A 20,294-nucleotide genomic window follows, 5' to 3' on the forward strand; every position below is an offset into this window, starting at 1 on the left:
CTGGCCCACCTTCTGCCTTCCCATACCAGTACACTACCCCTAAATGATGGGTTAAACATTTTTCTTGGCTCTCATAAAGGTTGTTTGAGGTTCCCTTGGGGACGCAAAAGTCACAAAACATCTAGCTGTCATGGTACAACGTGTCACCTTTCAAAACTACTGGCATATAACTGTCGCAGTCCGGCACTGTGTACACTGAAAGTAAAAAACTTGTTAGGTAGAAAGTCTTTGTTCTGGTAAAAGCTAATGTATATGTTTGTTTAATTTAAAATTGACTTTTTTTATAATTAAAAAAGGAGAAAAGTTGCGCATTAGTTGCATGAAGATCAAGTGCAAAGCAAAAAAAAAAAAAACAACTTAAAATTTTCAGTTTATTATAATATTCAACAGTTTATAGACAATTTATTGCTTTAGTATTATCTATTGAAACAATGAATTTATCAGTACATCAATAGTAACATTTTATATAACTAACTATAGAATTAAATTAGTTACATAGGTTTTATAGATTGTAATAATAAAAAAATATTGAAAAAATCAAAGTAACAACAAAGTCTACCTGTTTTTGCTGATGTAACAGCAATTAATCCAAAAGCAAATAACAATACAAGAAAAATTAATTCTAACTTCTTCATTCTATAATTTCTTATTCTGTTGGAAGTCAATAATTATTTTCTTTTATATGCAAGACATTAATTAGTTACTTATTCTTAAGCTAATCCAATCCTTAAGCTAATCCAACTCACTGTTATTTAAAGTTGTTTTAAACTGTTTGTTAAACTATGACATCGTTTATTATCTTTTGTTTAAGTACTACTTTACATCCCAGTAACTATAAGTACACAATTGAATGATTATTGATTAACTAAGAGTTATTGTATAGTTACAAACAAAAATAACCAAATCAATATGTTGTTGACTAGATTGTAATTTGTTATATTCAGTAAATAAACAAAAATGAAATTTAAAAACTGCTATATCCGATATAGAATTGTAGGTACGATTATAGTGTACTTTCAACCTGTAATATAATCCATTACAGATAAATAATAAAATACTCAAATTTTAGGTTTTTTTTTAGCACAAATTGCCAAATTTCAGGTTTTTCCAGCATTCCAGGTTTTTTGACAAACCGGAGAAAAGTGAGGAAAAGTAATTTCATTATTATACAGTTAATTTTCCCAATTCCATATAGAAATAGCAAAAAAAAAACTCATACAAAATTTAGATTTGTCTTAAACCCAGCTAAAGTTGAAATATTTAGGAAAAATACAGGAAAAAAAAAACGCTTCAAAAACATATTATAAACTTGGGTTTTTTTTATAAATTTTATGAATTGTGAACTCAAACTCATAAAATAAGAAGTTCATAAAAAAACCCAACTAAGGCCAAATTTTACAAATATTGACAATCTGAAAAAAAATAATTATAGCCGTTTAAACACATATTATTAAGAAGGTTAAATTGAACATCTTTTTTATTGCACATCCTGTCAAAACTCTGTCATAGTTCAAAATTTTAAAGTGTTGAAACGATGTAAACAAAGCGAACTCTACAGCCTGGAATCAACATTGATTGAGGAAGAGCGACCTAACGTAAATACACAAATAGCATTAAATGAAAAAGAAAAATTTTTAACAATTTATTAATAAACATACCTTTACTTTAGTTTTACTTGCTAAATCTCTAAAATTTTGTATCAATTTGAATCTATTCATACGTCATAATTTAAAGTTATTTTTAAGCTGTTTACTAATATTTTTTTTTTTTTTATTTCATTTAACATTTACCACTTGAGAATGAATCTAGTATAGTTTTGAAAAGCTTTGTGAAATAAAAAAAAACAAATTGAGTAATCTGTTAATAATAAGTTGCAAATGGTGTATAAGTACTATAAAACATTTGTTTTAAAAAAGATCATTTTTTTCATTATTTATATAATTTGTTTTAGCTTTATCTTAGAAACTTTTTACAGCCACCAAATGTTACAGATCATACATGCCTGGCCTAGCAAAAAGCAACATCGCTTCTTTCTACTACGACTAAAATAAAGACTTGTGCTAGATCGCTTACAAGGGAACTCCCCCAAAGAGAAACGAAAATGTGTTTTGGGATGTAGAATCTTGTAATAAGGAATGTCTTACTGATAGGCACAACTATGAAGATATTTTTCCAACTAAACCTGTTACTGAAACTGAAGGTGGTTTGATATCTATTATTAAATGCTTAAACTAAAAAAACCTCTTTTAATATTGTTATAAATAAGTATTTCATATCTTTTTTTTTATGTTTTTCAAGGTAGTGTAGAATCTCAAAATATATAGAAAATAACTGAAACTTCTAAGGCTGAGAAAAAACGAGGTTTAAAGCTAATATGCTGAAAATAAGAACTAAAGAGTTATATTTGTTGGATAAAAGGAAGTTAAGGGCTTTTGTTATTCTTGCTACTGAAAAAAAAAATTAACACACTTTTTCTTCTGCTCAATTTTACAGTAACTCATTCGTTTTAGTTCTAGTATTTTAACTTTTTATAGTAAAATCTCTACTTTTTACTCTATTTATACACGGAAGACGGGTTTAGAAATTGAAAGTACTTTTTTAGTTTTATTAATCAAAACTTTTTAGTATGTTAAACTTAACTTTTAAGTTAGTTTATTAGCAAACAATATGTAGAGGCTTATCATATTTATTTAACGTTAGATTTAGACCATAATTGAAATAAAGCTTAGCTGTTTACGAAAAAAGGTTAATGTATATCTGTTTATTAACTATTTTAGAGCAAGGGTCGACAGCTTTTTAGGAGGAACGAATAAGATTTACTTACAAAGTTCTCTGTGCTAAATTAAAAAAATTTCTTTTGTGGTACATACAAATTAAAAAAAAATCATTAAAATATACACGAGTGACTACTGTTAAATAACATGAATAAAAGTCATTATAAACACAATGTAGAAAACGGTTTACTCACAATCAAAAAATGTATGTTCACAAGCTTCTATCATAAATTACATGCTTGACTATAACTCTGCTAGTTGTGTTGGCTGAAAACACTCTGCTCGCCGCTAATGCCGACCTTTGCCTTAATGTTATCACGGGAGTGCTTATTTGAGCTTCGCAGTTAACTTTTTTTAACCCACATTTAAATTTTTCAGCCGCCAAATGTTACAGACCATACAAACCCGGTCTAGCAAAAAGCAACATCGCTTATTTCTACTACGACCAAAACAAAGACTTGTACCAAATCACTTTCGAGGGGACTGCCCCAAGTAGCAACAAAAATGTGTTTTGGGTGTCGAACTTTGTAAGAAGAAGCGTCTTACTGATCAGCACAATTCAAAGAGTTTTTTCTCAATTGTACATTAGCAATTTTTATTTTTGGACTTGCAGCGATAGCAAGAATTATTTTAAATAATAATTTTAAATTCTAAATTTATTTTACTTGTTACAATATCATTGTACTTTTAATTTTTTTTTACTAAAATTTTGTTAGTTAGTGATACAATTTTCCTTATTGTTTTGATGAAAATGTACATACAGTTACCCTTTTAACTTCAGATATTGATAAATAAATGATGAATGTTTTTGTTCTTGAGATATAGATTCATAAAACATGATATAAAACAAAACATATAGCATATTCAAATACACCACTTAAGTTTTCGGTTACTAATCACTTATGTGCGTAAAGTCTTAATTGCTGACTACTAGTTAGAAGGAAAAAAGTTGTGAAAGTAAGTTGTAGTCATTATGTGTTAAGCTATTATTTTTGATCGTTATGTTTTAAATAGACTCATACATTTTTATTAAAAATAATAACTAGTTTACATAAATTTAACTGCTTTCACTTTAGTATTTAGTTGATATAAGGCAATGATTAGGCAAACGTCAAAAAAATAGTCGACTAAAGGTTAAGGATTTTTATTATATGTATAATAAAGATTGATACTTAGATGTTGCAAATCTGAGGATTTATTTTCACTGTTTAGTTTCCATAAATTATAACACATTTAAGCTGTTTAAACACTGCAAGAAACCTTAACTCTGTTTGCAAACACCAAACTTGTTTTACATTCATCAACTTACAAACACCTTTTTTGAACATCACAACTAAGTCATTTGTTTTAAATGTTTATAGCTAAGTACTAGTTCTAAAAAGTATACTGTCAACTGTAGACAATGTTTTATTTTACTTGATTACTAACTTAACTAGATTTTTATATATAAAAATCTAAAAATTCTAGTTTTAGGTAAAGTTATTACTACAAACGTCCTTAAAATCAAAAAAAATACATGGTATCTATTAAACAAGATTATAAATGTTTAATCATATCTATACCTTGAAAAAACGTATGACATTTATTAAGTGAGTTTTTATAACAAAGCTTAAGAGTAACAATAAAAAAAGTAACAGACCGAAAAGTGTGAGCCATAAATACAAGAGTACAAAAATGTAAAACTGTTTTGAGTGAAAAATCGACAAAACTTGAAAACTCTAAGCAAAAAACAAACTGTTGCAAGTACAATGTACAGTAAAAAAATACCACCTGCTTTTAAGCAAGATGGTTGTGCAAAGACCAAGTATGTTGAAATTCACAAACATGCTAAAATGTACGACGTTTACATTTGTAAGAAAAAAAGAAAACAGTTTAAAAAATAGTTTTTATTCATATATAGTTTTTATTAAGAGTTCTTTAAATAAACTTATAATTTTATAAGAAGTTAACAAAGCTATTGAACAAAAGATAAAGGTGACATAAATAACTAAAATTTTTATTTTAAAATTTGTAAACATTTTTTTACGTCTAAAATTCTAAAAAACAAAAATGAAAGATGATTGAGAAAAAAAACACAGAGAAAATATTTACAAATTTTACCATTTGATAGTGGTAATAATGGAGTGAGAATTTGCAAGTTTCCTTTTAATAAATCATAAAAAAACATATATGCATATTTACATTAACAAACAGAAAATACTTACATTTTAAAGAGTTTTATACAGTAAAATTAAATAAGAAATTTTAAGATATTTTATTTAAACGGTCTATCAAATCAATGGATTTCTTACAGTATAAAACATTATAATAAGCAAGAACATTAAATTTTAAAACTTATAAAAGTTATTTTAAATGTTTTGTAAAATTAAACATGCACAATAGTAAGCTAAAAGTGAAAACGACGAATAAAAAATGAAACAATCTATTTACAAAAATAGTTTTACAAAACTATTTGTATTGCAAAATATAGCTCCCCCTTAAATAATCGAACAATTGCAAGAATACCGCACTTAAATGATAACAGCAAATAGAAAAGTTAAAATGTGTCGGAATTACTTTAATCCGATAAGTGCTTTGTAACTAAAATTTAACAAAGTTAAATATTTTTACTGTGCTTTTTGTTGTATCAAAGTTATTTGTAGTTTTTATGAACTAATAATCTAGTATATTTTTCTTCAAGCAGTCTTACACGCATATATATTAAGCTTAAAGCTTATAGATTATAGATTATAGAGTTAAAGGCTTATTAAAAGTATTTATGCAAGATTAAAGTATCCTCTCACATCAAAATCGAAAAACTATGTATAGATATATCGAGTTAAACTTTGAAACAAAGTTTACATTCAAAGCTATAAGCGTTTTTCAAAGCATATATAAAATTTGATACTAAACATGTTTTTTTTAAAGCCCCAAAAAATAAAAATATATATTTGTCTTCAAGCTTTAGTACATAAAAAAAGTTGTTTTTTGAATTTTTAAACGAAGGTAAATGAAGCTCTGTTATCAAGCTTCAACATATACAAACTCTCTTAATCGCCATAAAAAAGCTATAATAAAAACGCCAAAATGGCACGACAACTGTCCGCTTGCCCCCATTTTAACCGTCCTCGGCCTGCTGGAGGGTGTGCCACTGCGCGATGGGCCTCCTGGGCGAGGCGAGCATGTCGGACCAGTGCCTGAGCTCGGTCCCGGACGCGTTGCATCCCAGCAGTATCTTGCCGATCATGTCGTTCTTCCCCATCCGGTCGTAGTCGAACACGCTCACGAGCAGAGAGACTTTCTGAAAGTTGATTAATTTTTTTTTTTTTGGAATTTTCCAAGCTGATAAGCTTCAACAAGGTGCAGCAGTTGAAAGAACGGACTTTAAAGGTTTTTGTATATTTATAAAATTATTATTTTATATTTGATAAAAATAATATACTATGAAATGTTTAATAATATTTGTATGGTATTGTGAAATTCTCGCTAACAGGAATTGTTTGAATGAAAAAAAAAGCAGCTAAGTTTCAAATTTACTGTGATTTATGCAAACTTATATTGTTAAATCTTTCTGTTACATAAAACACATGTTTTGATCATTTAACAACATGTTAAAAAAGCAGGTTAAATAAATAATTTAATAATGTTAAAAATTCTGTATTAAGTTTTAAAAAATTTTATTTGCTTTTGCAAGAAAATAAAACATGTCTGTAACGAAAAACTTGTTTAAATATTTAAAATAAATCATAATATTGGTTTACAAGTTCAAAATATACGTATCTCTTTACAATTTTATTACAAAACTACATAAAAATTTGAACAAACTTGTATTTGTTCAAAGGGAACTTCAAAACTGAAAGACTCGTTGTAGTAAGGACATAGAGTGTTCTTTTTTATTGTTGTTTTCTTCTTCTTAAGTCGTTTGCCACCCTGAAGAATTATTCAAACTTTATACTTATTTTTAAAAAGCATGATCTTAGGTTGTTAGAAAAATTTGTGATAAAAACTATACAAAAACAAAGTTTAGAAACGAAAATATATTTTTTTTGAAGTTTTAAAACAACATTTAAAACATTGGGTATACACTTTCATTTGAAGATTAAAAAAATCCTATAACTAAGTTGAAAATTGTTAAAGTTTAATAACAAACAAAGAGCAAAAGTTTTCTAAAATTTGAAGATACGAACTTTTTTTTGCTGCCAAGTTTGAAAATAACGGATCAAAAAAACTAAAAACTTGATAATTTGTTGTAGCAACTCAGAGAAACTTTTGTTTACAACTTGAGTTCTTGTGAAATAAAATAAATCAAAAGTGAAGGTGGAAGAACAAGAAGCAGATTATTGGAAATTCAGTCTTAATCCGGTGAATTAGCAGAGTTAAACGTTAATTACACAATCGATAAGTTGAATAATTAAAGTAAGTTTTCCTTGATTAATTTGTACGAGTCTAGTCGAAAATTGCACAACATGTTATAATCGGCTTACACTGTTTGTTATTTTTTTTAATTTGACGTGTTTAATCGATTAAAACTAGTATTTATTGACCAAATAAAATAGATTTCTTTTTTGTTGGCATTTAAAGTATTAACTTTTGTGTAGCTTTTCTATATAAAGGTTGAACTTTTATTTAAAAAATTTTGATAAAATATTTTGGGTTTAATTAAGTACACTTTTTTATTAAAACTACATTTTGAAATTATCATTTTAGTAACACGTACTTTTTCTCGTACTAAAAAACAACTTTGTAACAGAAAAAAAAATCTAAAATTAACATCTTACATTAAAAATAAGTGTTACTTTTTTGGTTATGCTTTAACATTTTTTGCTGTATTGTGTTTCAACTTAAGAAAGGTAGTTCTAAATTATCATTTGGTGCACTTTTAGATTCTTTTCAAACTATTAAACATTTTAAACTCAGAAACAAAGTATTTTTAGAACTGAAAACCTAAACAAGCTGTTATCTTACAACCGGGCAATATTTTAACGTCTTTTTTGCTGTGTACTAAAATGAGCATAAAAGTTTTTGTAGTTTTTTAGCTTGAAAAGGTGAACTTTACCACTGTAAACAACCTGCTTTCATTTATTATTAATGAGCGAATTTCAACAGCAACTACTGTACTTCGTGCAGTGGGAAGCAGATGTTTTAGAAATAAATTTAAAAAAATATTAAGTTTGAAGCGTTTGTTGTTTAAAAGGTTGAATATTGAAACTTAATTAGTAAATTAATAGTACAAACTTTTTTATACATTTTCAGAAACAAAAATTGTGCATGAAAATTTCTTTTACTTAAAATATTTCTATATAATTCACATATGTATTAACTTATGGATAGCATAAACATTACTTCTGTATAGCGTTTACCTTACATTATAAAAAAAACAATATATTAGTTTGTAAAAATAACAAAACGTAACAAAAATCTATTTAAAGTTTAAAGTAAATATAGAGTAACAAAATGATAACTACATAAAATTACCACTCGAATAGTTATAGAACTTTTAAAAATTCAAATTTGTCAGACAATATTTATAAGCTGGAAAAGTTCAATAATTGTTAACTTTATTTGTAATATAAATAATAAAAGCTATATAACCTGCATTAAAGTTATTTTCACATACGGGTCTGAAAGGCCTCCGACGTCCATTTTTTTCAGATTTTTTGCCTCCAAAATAATAATCGTCAATTTTCCTGCGGTAGGAACGTATCTCAACGAGAAGCAAATATCCCCAAGTTTTTCCTAAATATCAACAATAAATATTAATACTTTTAAATAAATTGCAAACAAGTATGTTGTAACTTGTAATATACCCACTTTTAAAATCTGATAGAATTGTTACTTTATTTTTTCCACAACAATCGTTGGATTACTATAATTTCGGGTCATTTTAATATTTAAAATGCTTTAATGCTCACGCACAATGAAAAAATTTTTTGTAGGCGTTTGTGTTTACTCTAAAAACAAATTCCGAGAAAAAACTAAAAATAAAATTCAAAACAAGCTCAAGCTCATTTCATATTCATAAATAGCTCTTTTCAGATAAGCCAGACTGCGTTGGAAAGAAATAAAAAAGCGAAAAAGACAACGGGAAAATTACATTTAATATTCATAAGATGAAACCTACTATCATACACTTTCCCCTCTTTTTATACGCGTTTTTGTATCAAAAGAAACGGAAATAAAGCTGCCCCCTTTTCAGCTCATTGTGAAGAATAATAAATTTGTCTGCTAGAGAATTTATATATATATGTATCCTTAGCAAGGGGGTCATAAAATTTTATCGAGCTTTTTCCTCGCGTGATACGCAAATTTAAAGGACAATGCGAATAAATTTATTGCCTGAAACTTTCAAAGGTTTTGTAGGAGAATCGATATGACTTTTGTGTTTGAATAATGTATACTAATACAGAATGAAATACTATGTGTCATTAATTTTTACAAAATGTACTTAGTTGAACTTTTTGGTGTATGTTTAATAAAATTATTATTAATTTGTCAAATATTTTAATAAAGTATAAGTAGTTTGAAGTAAATAAAATTTGATACATAATAAAAAAGTTGAAATAAGAATTGGAAAACAGAAAAGTGCAAAAAATTTATAGCTTAGAAGTTTTATTGGCTATGTAGGACAATAAATATTTTATTTTGATTGTTGTATGTTTATACAGAGTTCAAATCTATCGATCTAAAAAAAAAGTTCTAATTTAAAAGTGATTAATTACGGCTTTTTTTAATAATTTTAAGAAATATAATTATTTAAAGAAGGAATTTTTTAATATATATGATAAAATCTAATCAAACAACTTTGAAAAAATGTATTACCTTCATTAAGCTAAAAGCTTATTTTGGTTACAATAAGCGATATGATTACCTTTGAGTACATAGTTTATTTAAATAGGTACTTTACAATAATCTATCAAAAAACGAAAACGAAAAAAAGACCTAAACATTTTTCATGTCTAATTCTTATAACTTTACAAGAATTAGAAAACTTTCTCTAAAACAGGCGAAACTTAACTTTCTAGAATATTAATCATACTAAGAGTTAAGGACTTAAGTAGCTTTTCTAAACTAAACTATAGAAAAAAGCATAAAAACCATAAATGGATTTTCTAAAGACATTAGCTCATTAAAAAACTTTATCATTTTATACTAGGCTTTTAAAACAGAACGAGCTTATGCATAGTAAGATTTAATAACACGTTGTTTTTATAATAAAAATAAAATAAAATAAGTTTAAGAGCTTTTAGTTAGTCTTTAAAAACTAGAAATTTTCACAACTAAAGTATACAACTTTTTCTAACAAAACACTAAATCAAAGTTGTAATTTAAGACTAAGCTCTTAAGTTTATATTCAAATACTTTTTAAATTAAGTTAAATTTTTCCACACCATCTTACTTTTGTGCGCTGGCTAGGTAAACATCTTAAATTTGATATAAATATTTTAACTATACCTTAATATACTATTTATAACTTTTATCACACTTTCGTTCTACTTACTTACTAGTATTCCTTTTGAGTGATAGCTAAAAATCGTGTCTTTAATTCACTATTACAATTCAAGATTTTTGAATAATAACCTTAATAATGAGATTTATAAAATTTCAACAGCAAAACTCCGAAATCGTTAAGTTTTGGCGGCAAAACGAAAAAGCAAACAAAATGGCTTTTCTCACGTTTTCCTTGTCGTTTTCGGCGGAGACCAGGTCCCTCCACTCCTCGGTGACCTGGCCCAGGTCCACCTGGTTCATGGGCACCCTCAGTTCGCCAATGATGTCGTGCCTGGAAAACCTGTCGAAGTCGTAAACTGCCAGCACCAGGATCTTGCTGCCTATCTCGTTGTACGGTATCTGTGTGTTAAGTTTAAAAAAAAAATAGAAAATATAATTATAAATTATAACTATATTGACAATTTGATAATTGTACAATTTTATTATGATTATCAGTTATAGTTGTGCGAACCTTTAATTGGTTGCTAAAAAAATAGTTAAGTCATTATACGAATGAAATAAATTACTGACAATAGATTTAAACGACCTACTTAGTTGTAAGGTGTATGTGATTTAAGTTACTGAATTTTTTAATAGATACGAGTATTTGCATGACTTTTTCATGTTATACAAGCGTAAACATCAACACGGTTATACAATAAAGAAAAAATAGTATATAAATTACAATAAGTTTTCAAAAATCAGTCGTTTTACTAACTACTTTGTTAATAAAATTATTTTGTTTTTAGTTATAATATATCTTTGGGAATTGATCATTATATTATTCAAAATTACATTACACTGAATATCTCTAAAGCTAATATATAAAAATTCTGAAAAGTTAGTTTTATTAAATTACACACTTTTATGTTATGTTTAAGATTTCCTTAAACATTTTGTTTCAAATTTACAAAAACCGTTTTTCATAGAACGTAAAAGTTTCTCGTTTGATTATATTCAAGATAATTAATAATTAAATTCTAAAGGCTTATTTTCAAACAAGATTATTTTTGTATGTAGAACGAAAAAAGAAAGTGTAACAGAGGTTGTTGTTGTAGGTACAGTAGACTACCGCTTAAGTACGCACTTTTTTTGGTACGCACCTCGCCTTAAGTACGCACTTACCTAGAAAGATCAAAAAATTAAATTTTCTTAGACTTAGATTTTTTCTAAATACTTGTTCCATAGAGTCATATTTTGGCGCTTTCCATCCATTTTTTTAAATTTCTAAATTTTTTTTATTCAAAAACGTTCAGAATATCTGCAAAAGAAAGGCTAATTTTAATGTGACATAATACAAAACTAGTTAACCACAAAAAATAGTTACAATTTTTATTAAGTCAAAATAAACATATAAAAAGAAGCAACAACAACAAAAAACTAAAGTTAAAAAAAAATTAATGAGCATCTTATCATTGTGCACTTATACTATAAATGTTTCTACTGATATAAACTTTCTCACAAAAACAGTCCTGAAAAGTTTTTCTTTCATATAAAAAAATCAAACACTTTTTAGCTAATAAAAAATTATAGTAAATGTATTAACTAAACTAAACTTAGCTTGACTAGCATTATGTAGAAACTTTTTATAAGAAAATTTATCCTTTTAAAATATATTAAAAATTTTTGCAGACTTGAATTATTTATCAAATTTTAATTAAAATAAAACTACTTTTTATTTGGTTTAATTATTTGGTAGCTAGTTGTAAGAAAGAAAACAAACAACTAAATTTCATATTATACTATATTGTCAAAAAGTACGCACTACCCGTGCTAAGTACGCACTTTTTGGTCGGGTTCAATTTGCGTACTTAAGCAGTAGTCTACTGTACAAAATAACTTTAGATTATCTAATTCAATTGTTAATTTGGTATGTGCTTTAATATTTAGTTTACCATTATTTTTTATCGAAAACAAAAAACAGTTGTAACTAAAGAATAAAACTTTTTGAGCAGTTCAGCAAGTACGTTTTTATGCTTAAATATAAAAACGTAGTTTCATTGTAAACTTGGGTATAAAATATTTGACACATTTCTTAAGTAATAGGCAAAATAAATAAAGTTTCTTATAAGCTTATAATTCTTATAATTAAATTACTTACATAGTTTTATTAGTGTTAATTTGTTAAACAAAATTTCGTTCTTATCTCAGTATTATTTTAAAACTTAGTTTTAAGAAACAAAACTGTTGTACCAACTAGGAAATTACAGTAAATACGTCCGAACAATAAATCGTCGTAAAGTTCAAAATGTACGTCATTTTATGGCTTTTAGGCAAAGTGCGACTTTAGTGAAACGTAACGTAATAAAATTAAAAAGAAAACTGACGTTATTTATAACATATAATAAAAATAACAAGCCCAAAAACTGTAATTTTTTTAATCAAAAGTTTTACTGAAAGCACCTTAGATATACCTGACTAAACCCTTTTAAATTTTTTAATAACGTGATAATTAAAAATTTACTAACCTTAAAGTTGAAAGTTTCGTTGAAAACGGGGTTCAAAGTCTTCCTGTGAACTTTGGTCTCGTACTTTTTCTTCTTGTCTGGCAGCATGTACACCTGAAAAAAGCACCCAAATATCAACGTAAACAACCTGAGGAAACTAACAACAAACAATATTTAAATCCGCGCGTTACTGACAAGCATTTTACTTCACTGCTTAGTGAGCTTACTTTTAAAACTGTGCTTTTTTTCGACACGCCAAACCCTAATTCAAACCAGAGGCGAAGGTGAAGCTCTAGCTGAAGCAGAGAAAAGTTGAATAATTCATGCGAGCTCTGGGTGAGCTGGAATAAAACGCGCAAGTAAGACTTAGTCGAAAATCGGGCTACGCAGTGCGAAGCTTAGGAGTTTTGTTTCTTTTAGTTTAAAAGCCATCCGAGGTTGCGGAATTTGATCTATTAGTAATGCTTGATTGAAAAGTTACTAAGGTGTGTACTTTATTGAGCCTACTCTAATAAAAGTAAAGCTATAAAAAAAAAAAAACAAATTGCAGTTAACTTACAAGTGTGCAAGTTTTGTAATTTAAAAATAAAAGGTTTTGATGAGACCAGCACATCTTAAAAATTTTATTAAGCGATAATGAGTATAACAATTCAAGTTTATACTTTGTAATTTAAGATACAATAAAAGCTACATAAAATTTCAGTGCGTAAACTCTTCTTAGTCATCTATTAACGCCAAAAACAAACAAAATTGAATTGTTTGTTTTCTACTCCCTTATGTTTACTAAGAGCTTATTTCAACATTTTTGTAACAACTTATCAAATTTTTAAACGAATTTTATCGAGCTTAAACTGCAAGTAAATGCAAAACTATTATATTATTTTAATATTATTTATCAATAAAGTAATCATTTTCGTATGTTTACAACTCACAAATAAACTAACAAAATGACAAATTTTACGGCTTTGTGACGATTTTTAAACTTACGCAACTACTTCAAACAAATAGCGCAAACAAACAAAACATTGCTTACAGTTTAAAAACTTTCTTTCATGAAAGTCTTTAAAGACAAAAAGTTAATTAAAATTTATTATAAAAAAATGTCCTCACTTTTACATAAGGGTCCGAAGTTCCAGACATGTCCATTCCAGGTAGGTCGGCAGCTTGCACTACTCCCACGGTCAACTGTAATGTATAGACAATTTTTAATTAAATTATTTATTAGTAAGGTAATGCTTTTTTTTTAGTTTTGATAAATTATAAAACAAAAAAAAAATTTATTTAAAAGTTCAATGCCCTTTAAAACAAAACTTTAATTTAGTACTACACCCAGCAGTTAAGCAGTAAGAACTGTTAACATAACAGTTTTGTTTTAACATAATAGGTTTTTTCGATAGCTTTGAGGTATATAAAAAATTAACGATCATTTAAGTTAAATAAACATATTTTGTTGTATTTAAAATAAGTTAGCCCATTTCAACAAAAAAAAAACAATACACTTTTTTTAAATTAATATTTTTACACTAAAGTTTTCAAAAATAGTTTACATACTTTGTGTGTGATGACAAAACAATATAATTTTTTTTTTTATGCATATAGAATTGAAATATTGTTACTTTTATCATAAAATCGACTAGTTTTAAATTTAATTCTAAATTACAAAAATATTTTCATTGGGTTTACTTTTTAACGTTCATTGAATATTTTGTATTGTTTATATCTGTTGATAAATCTAACATTTTACACTTTAAAATTCAAAATAAAAATGAAACGATAAAATCAGAGCGTATAAGTTGAAAGAAAATTTAGATATTTTTTATCTAAACTTTTTTTAAAATATTTATCTGCAAAAGTTTTACATTTTTATACGTTTTGTAATTCATTTTTCAATGTTCGGTATTTTGTCTATCATATTTGCAAAGAAACTTAAAATTTTAAGCTTAAAAGTTTAAAACAAAAATGAAACTGTTAAATCAAACATCATGGAGTTGAAAGCACGCGAAAGTTTTATTTAGAACGGTAACGTATCGATTTTTAAGAATTCGGTGCCTTAAAATCTCAGCACTCGCAGAAAGCAGCTAAAAAAAAACAAATTCGCAATAATGTGATTAGGCGCTTCAAAGTAAAATTTGACTTTTCATCCCTTCGCTGAAATGTTTTAACATGTTTTCATTATTGTTTACAGCGTAATCTTTATTTATTGAAACGTTCGTTTTAAAAGGATCGGTTTAATTTATTGCGCTGTAATTTTTGTTTTACGTTGAAATCAAATGACGTTAAAACCTTTTTACGAACTTATTGATACTCAACAGGCAAGAGAACTTTAAAAATATTAAACTTAATTAATACAGCACAACTATATCAAGTCTTTCTACCTTAGTACCTTAAAATCCTGATTAACACTGGACAATAAAACACTAGAAGGAAAAACTAATAATTTTTTACTTGCTGTTTTTTTCTGGACACAAAATTAATTGTTTTGTAAAATTTACCAATCAAAAGATTTTCAAATCAGGAGAAAAAAAAATAAGTTTATAACATATTTATATTGTCCCGTTCAAATCAGTAGAGCCAAGCATTTTATAGCTCTGATAAATTATATACACAAACAAACATTAATCAAAAAAAAATACTTGCTTCTTTTTTATTAACAAACTTTCATTGCGTTTTAAAAACTGCAGTTAAAGAAAAACATATAATTAATGAATGTAATTCCTTTAAATTCTTAAGCTAATAAAAGTTAATATCTTTAAGCTTACTTATATTTATAACTACTATTAACATTTCATGTTGTTTTTTTCAATTAGCACCGACATATTTTATCAAAAACTAGTTAAAATCTCAATTTGTTAGTAATTATGTACCTGTATAACAAAAATAAACTGACATTATTTTGTTGAAAATTTTAGTCTATAGCGAACTGTAATTTTTCTGACCTCCTAATAAAAATATACAAAAATCTTACATTGTTTTGTTGGAAGTCGTAGTCCAAAGAAAACTGCAGTTTTCCCAATTTCTTTTCCTCCTCCTGTTTTTCTCCTGATTCCAACTCATCCACATCTGGTTGAACCTTTGGGGTTAAAAGAAAAATTGTTAAACTAATTAATAATATCATATTATACTATTATTAATTGTTTTTACTGGTAACACATTAACTTACAGCAGAGGCTACTAGACTTACTAAAAAAATGTTTACAAATTTGCTACAAATTTTTTTTTCTACCTTCTTTTTAAGTATGTTTATTTGTATAGGTATTGTACAATAAATAAGAACCAAACAAAATTTCTGCTAAAGTGTTGGAAACTTAAATTTAAGTAACTGGTTAATTTCCGTTAGTGTTAGTTTTATTAAAAGTTTTGCAAAATTTTTTTTATTGATATGTTAATGCTAAAAAACCTAGTATAAGCATTTTAAATTTACTCTTTTGTTAATTACTTTATCATTTTTTGACTAGACAACAACCTTAACTAAAACTATCTGTAAAATACTATAAAAATTCTTTACAAAACAAATTGAAAAATAAAAAAATTATAAACACTTGCTGATATCCTTTTAGTTTTTGATTTTTTTATCTTATCTTGTTTCAAATTTTTACAATGAACTTTAATGTGACTAGTCTGTTTTAGATACTTAAAAATTTAGTTATAAGTTCTAAAATTGTTTCGTTTTATACTAAAAATCTAGTAATTATTAGCCATAAAAATTTCTGTTAATTTAATTGAACTTTCTAATATTTTATTTAGTTTTTTATTGTTTATACTTCTAAACTAGACACACTATTAAAGCAATATTCATACTAGCATTATAATGTTATTGTTCAATTTCTTTTGATTTAACTTAGTTTTCACTGAGCTAATTATTTGATCATAAAAAATAAAAAAATTTTACGTTTATACCTAATATACTCTTAAGTATTTACTTACAAATATTATTTAAACCAAAAAAAAAATGACAAACCAAACAATACCTACTTAAGCTTCATTAACCTTTAAAACTTATAACTAAACTTAAACCATATATTATGGAAATATATTCTAACATAAGTTTTCAGTTTATATTTTAGGTTTAAAAAAAATGCAGATTTATTTTGTATATACGTTAATCTTTTTCTAACATACGTCACGACTCAAAATTCTAAGTAAGTTCAAATCCGTAAACTTAATACTTTTTATTTGCATAATTTTACGTATGTTTTGGATTTTTTACAAAAATTTCCTCAATCAAAAGGTTTTATAACGATTCAATTAGTGTTTTGGCATAAGTAAGCCTCATAGGCTGGATAAAGTTTTAGCACATATAATTTGCATACAAAACTTTATCTCACTATTTATAGAAATTAATGCCTTGGCTTAACTTTTATGGTTTGAAAAAACCTTTTTTATTTATATGAATAATGTTATGCCATAATAAAAATAAACGTTCTTTTCTGTAGATTAAAAAATTCTAGTAAAGTTTTTGTAAAACTAGTCGGTGAGAAATGTTCACTTTTTAATATTCATCTTTATTAAAACTATTTAGTTCTAAAACCGAAAAAAAATACACTTTTTGTTCATAATATATTCTTTTGCTTTAAAAATGAGAGGTTAAAAACTAGTTACTTTGTTCTTTACAAGCTTATAGGATTATAAATCATTGTTGCATAATTAAATAATATAAATGTCAAATCAATATTTTTCTGTTTAGCTGTTGCTCATATTTTAAAATTATAACTAAAAAATCGGTTTTACTTTGTATTGATCTTTTTTGCTTTTTATATGTCTAAATTCAAAATAAGTTCAAATCCGTAAACCCTCTATTTCATTTGCAAGATTTACGTACTTTGTTGGACTCGTTACAAAAATTCATTAATTTAAAATTTTTATAACAATTTAATTACTGTTTTGGCATTGGTAGAAGTTAATAAGCAAGAAAAGTTTTAAAACATAATACTTAGAAAAATTATAACATACTTGTTTAAACTTTGTAAACTTACTTAGTCTTTGATAAAAAAAAATTTTGATGCTATTGTCGTTTGGTACGTTTTGATAAAGAATGAAATAACTTATGATTTTTCTATACATTATAAAAATATAAGTGATACTTTCAGAAAAAGAAGTCAGAATATATAGAGCTAATATTTTTAAAATTCTTTTTTGTACGCAGAACCAAAAATTTTCAAAACGTTTCATTTGTAGCTGTGTTGTTCTTATGTTAAATTAACTGCACGATAACTATTCACTTTATCCTTTAAGATATGCTTCAAGTATAAAACGTTTTGTAGCTGTTTTCCACGATAAAAAAATATATTCAAAATGCCGGTATTAATTATAGAAAACTGTTTAATTGTTTGAAAACTAGTCATTTAGTTTTGCACATTGTTTAAAAAAAAACTTTTCCATTTTAGCTATTTCCCTGACTAAAACAGTTACATGATACTTTTTTGCCAATCATCGAAAATTCATATTTAAAGTTAGTCTCCTTGTAACTTAATTTCATTTTGATAACTTGAACATTAAAAAAAACGTTTTTATTTTAGCTGTTTCCAAGACTAAAACAACTATACGTGTTTTTTACAACCATAGAAAATTTAAAGTTAATTGTTTTTTTGTAACTTAGTATCAATTTGATAACTTCAACATTCCAAACAAACTTTCTCCTTGTAGCTGTTGCCCATGGCATACAGATGAAATATATTTATACATATGTATATATATGTAACTTAGTATCAACTTGATAACTTTAACAAACAAACTTTCTCCTTGTAGCTGTTGCCCATGCTCTTCACCGAGTTCAGGTTGATGGCCCCCTTCAGCCCTTTCTTCTCGTTTTTCTTCTTTTTCTTCTTGCAGCACCTCTTGCAGCAGCAGTACATGACGCACAGCAGCACCAGCCCGGCCCCGATCGCTATAAACACCCACACGTAGGCAGGCACTGTTTGAAATGTGAGTTGAATGTTGAAAACCAAGTACAGCAATATATATATATATATATATGTTTGTTTATTTATTTATGTTAGTTTCCATAAAATACAGTAGAAACCAGCTTTTAAATAAACTTTAATAGAATTAAGAGTAGTGAATCTGTTTTCTATTTGTATTATATCGTTATTAAAGCCAACGCGTATGCCAGTTCTGTTTGAATTTAAAAGTTTTTAAGAGTAAATAGCACGATCACTGAGAAAGCAAAATATTTTTTTATTTAAATTTCAACAGAAAAAATGTTTCACTGAAGTTTTTTAGACTTTTATGAACGCCTATACCTATGCCGGTAATGTTGGTAAAAAACTAGTAGTTTGGACTTATTGATACAAAAAACATTTTTGTTTAAGTTAACATATCACGGAAAAAAAGTTTTCAATGAAGTTAATAAGGCTTTTATAAGCAATTATACGTAATCCGGTACTATTGGAATTAGTATCAACTAATTTGAAGAAGGAACAGTTTTTTTGTTGAATTTGAATAAAAAATTAAAGCGAAACAAACTTTTTAAACCTGAAACGTTTACGAAGTAAATTATTAACTATTAGAATTTCATGCTTGTTGTATAAGTTTGAAGTTTAAACCAGTAAAATAAGAATAGTTTTGTTTTTAGATTCCACAAACATTCTGATAAAAAAGTGCATTACGAAACAAAATATTTTATTTACAAATAAAATAAAACTATGCTATATACAGCTTACAGTAAACAAGCCAAATGCTACGGATAAAGGCTTACTATGGCAAAGAATTCTCTTTGGTTGAAATTAACATGTGTTTTTTGATTAACAAAAGTACTAACTAGGGCAAAGGTAAACAAATATATAAATTTTATTCAAATTTAGTTGGCATATATATTTTAAAGTTTTTAGGTTTAGTACTTATAAGTTTTTGTTATTGTGGCTAGAACTTTGAAAATACCTTGTTAAAGGTGATTTTCATCACAAAAAGTTAGATAATTAACTAGATCAGTTTGTAAGTTTTTTGAAAACCAAAAAATTTTTTCATGTTTCAAATAAGCAAGTCAACTAAGACTAAGTTAAATAAACTATAAATTTCGAGAGTTCTAACAGAACCTGAAAGAATCTAATTTAGAAATTACAAAAAAGGGTTCCATACATTTTAAAATTTTTTAAAAAGTTTACTTTTTTAGCAACAAAAGCTACAAACGAGACAAAATTCTCAAGCCCATTGTAAACATTCAGTATCAAAGTTTTATATTTCAAAGTCAAAACAACACATTCTCACGTTTGTTGTATATGTTTTGTATTTCCCCCTTTATTATGTCTTCGGGGCTCTTGCCTCCTTTAGCTGCCGCCGTGGTCGCCACGCTGACGTTGTTGCTCGCTGTGGTCACTGCTGGCATACCACTGGGGTCCGCGGGACCACTTCTTTTAAGTAGACGGTTCAGGGACATTTTCCCGGGTATCTCTCAATACAATTTTAGTTTTTATCAAGTTTTTAAAAAACAAACGTCTACAAAACCTGTCATAAAACATTTTTAAAATGTCACAATAGGTTTTTATTCAATAAAAAGTTTAATAAATTACTAAGCTTTTAATTTAACCACCGTTTTAAAGTAAAATAGAAGCTATTTTACTTTAATTAGCAATGCATTTATTTATAGCAATGCTTTTATAAACTACAAATG

The 20,294-nt window shown here is 26.5% G+C and overlaps 1 protein-coding gene across 1 annotated transcript; it reads right to left on the reverse strand.

Moving 5' to 3' along the window:
* Positions 1-5,060: 5,060 nt before the first annotated feature.
* Positions 5,061-20,083, reverse strand: LOC145836193 (synaptotagmin-1-like). Its single transcript, XM_082944011.1, has 9 exons — positions 19,892-20,083; positions 18,421-18,599; positions 15,654-15,758; positions 13,799-13,873; positions 12,710-12,802; positions 10,428-10,601; positions 8,346-8,489; positions 6,579-6,683; positions 5,061-6,054 (listed from the first exon to the last, which is right to left on the reverse strand). Exons 1-9 carry the CDS (start codon positions 20,058-20,060, stop codon positions 5,872-5,874), a joined length of 1,227 nt encoding a protein of 408 aa, XP_082800137.1. The 5' UTR covers positions 20,061-20,083; the 3' UTR covers positions 5,061-5,871.
* Between the last annotated feature and the right edge of the window lie 211 nt (positions 20,084-20,294).

This window comes from Thalia democratica, chromosome 5, assembly GCF_965202585.1.
Source record: "Thalia democratica chromosome 5, ktThaDemo2.hap1.1, whole genome shotgun sequence".
In the NCBI taxonomy this organism is placed as follows: domain Eukaryota; kingdom Metazoa; phylum Chordata; class Thaliacea; order Salpida; family Salpidae; genus Thalia; species Thalia democratica.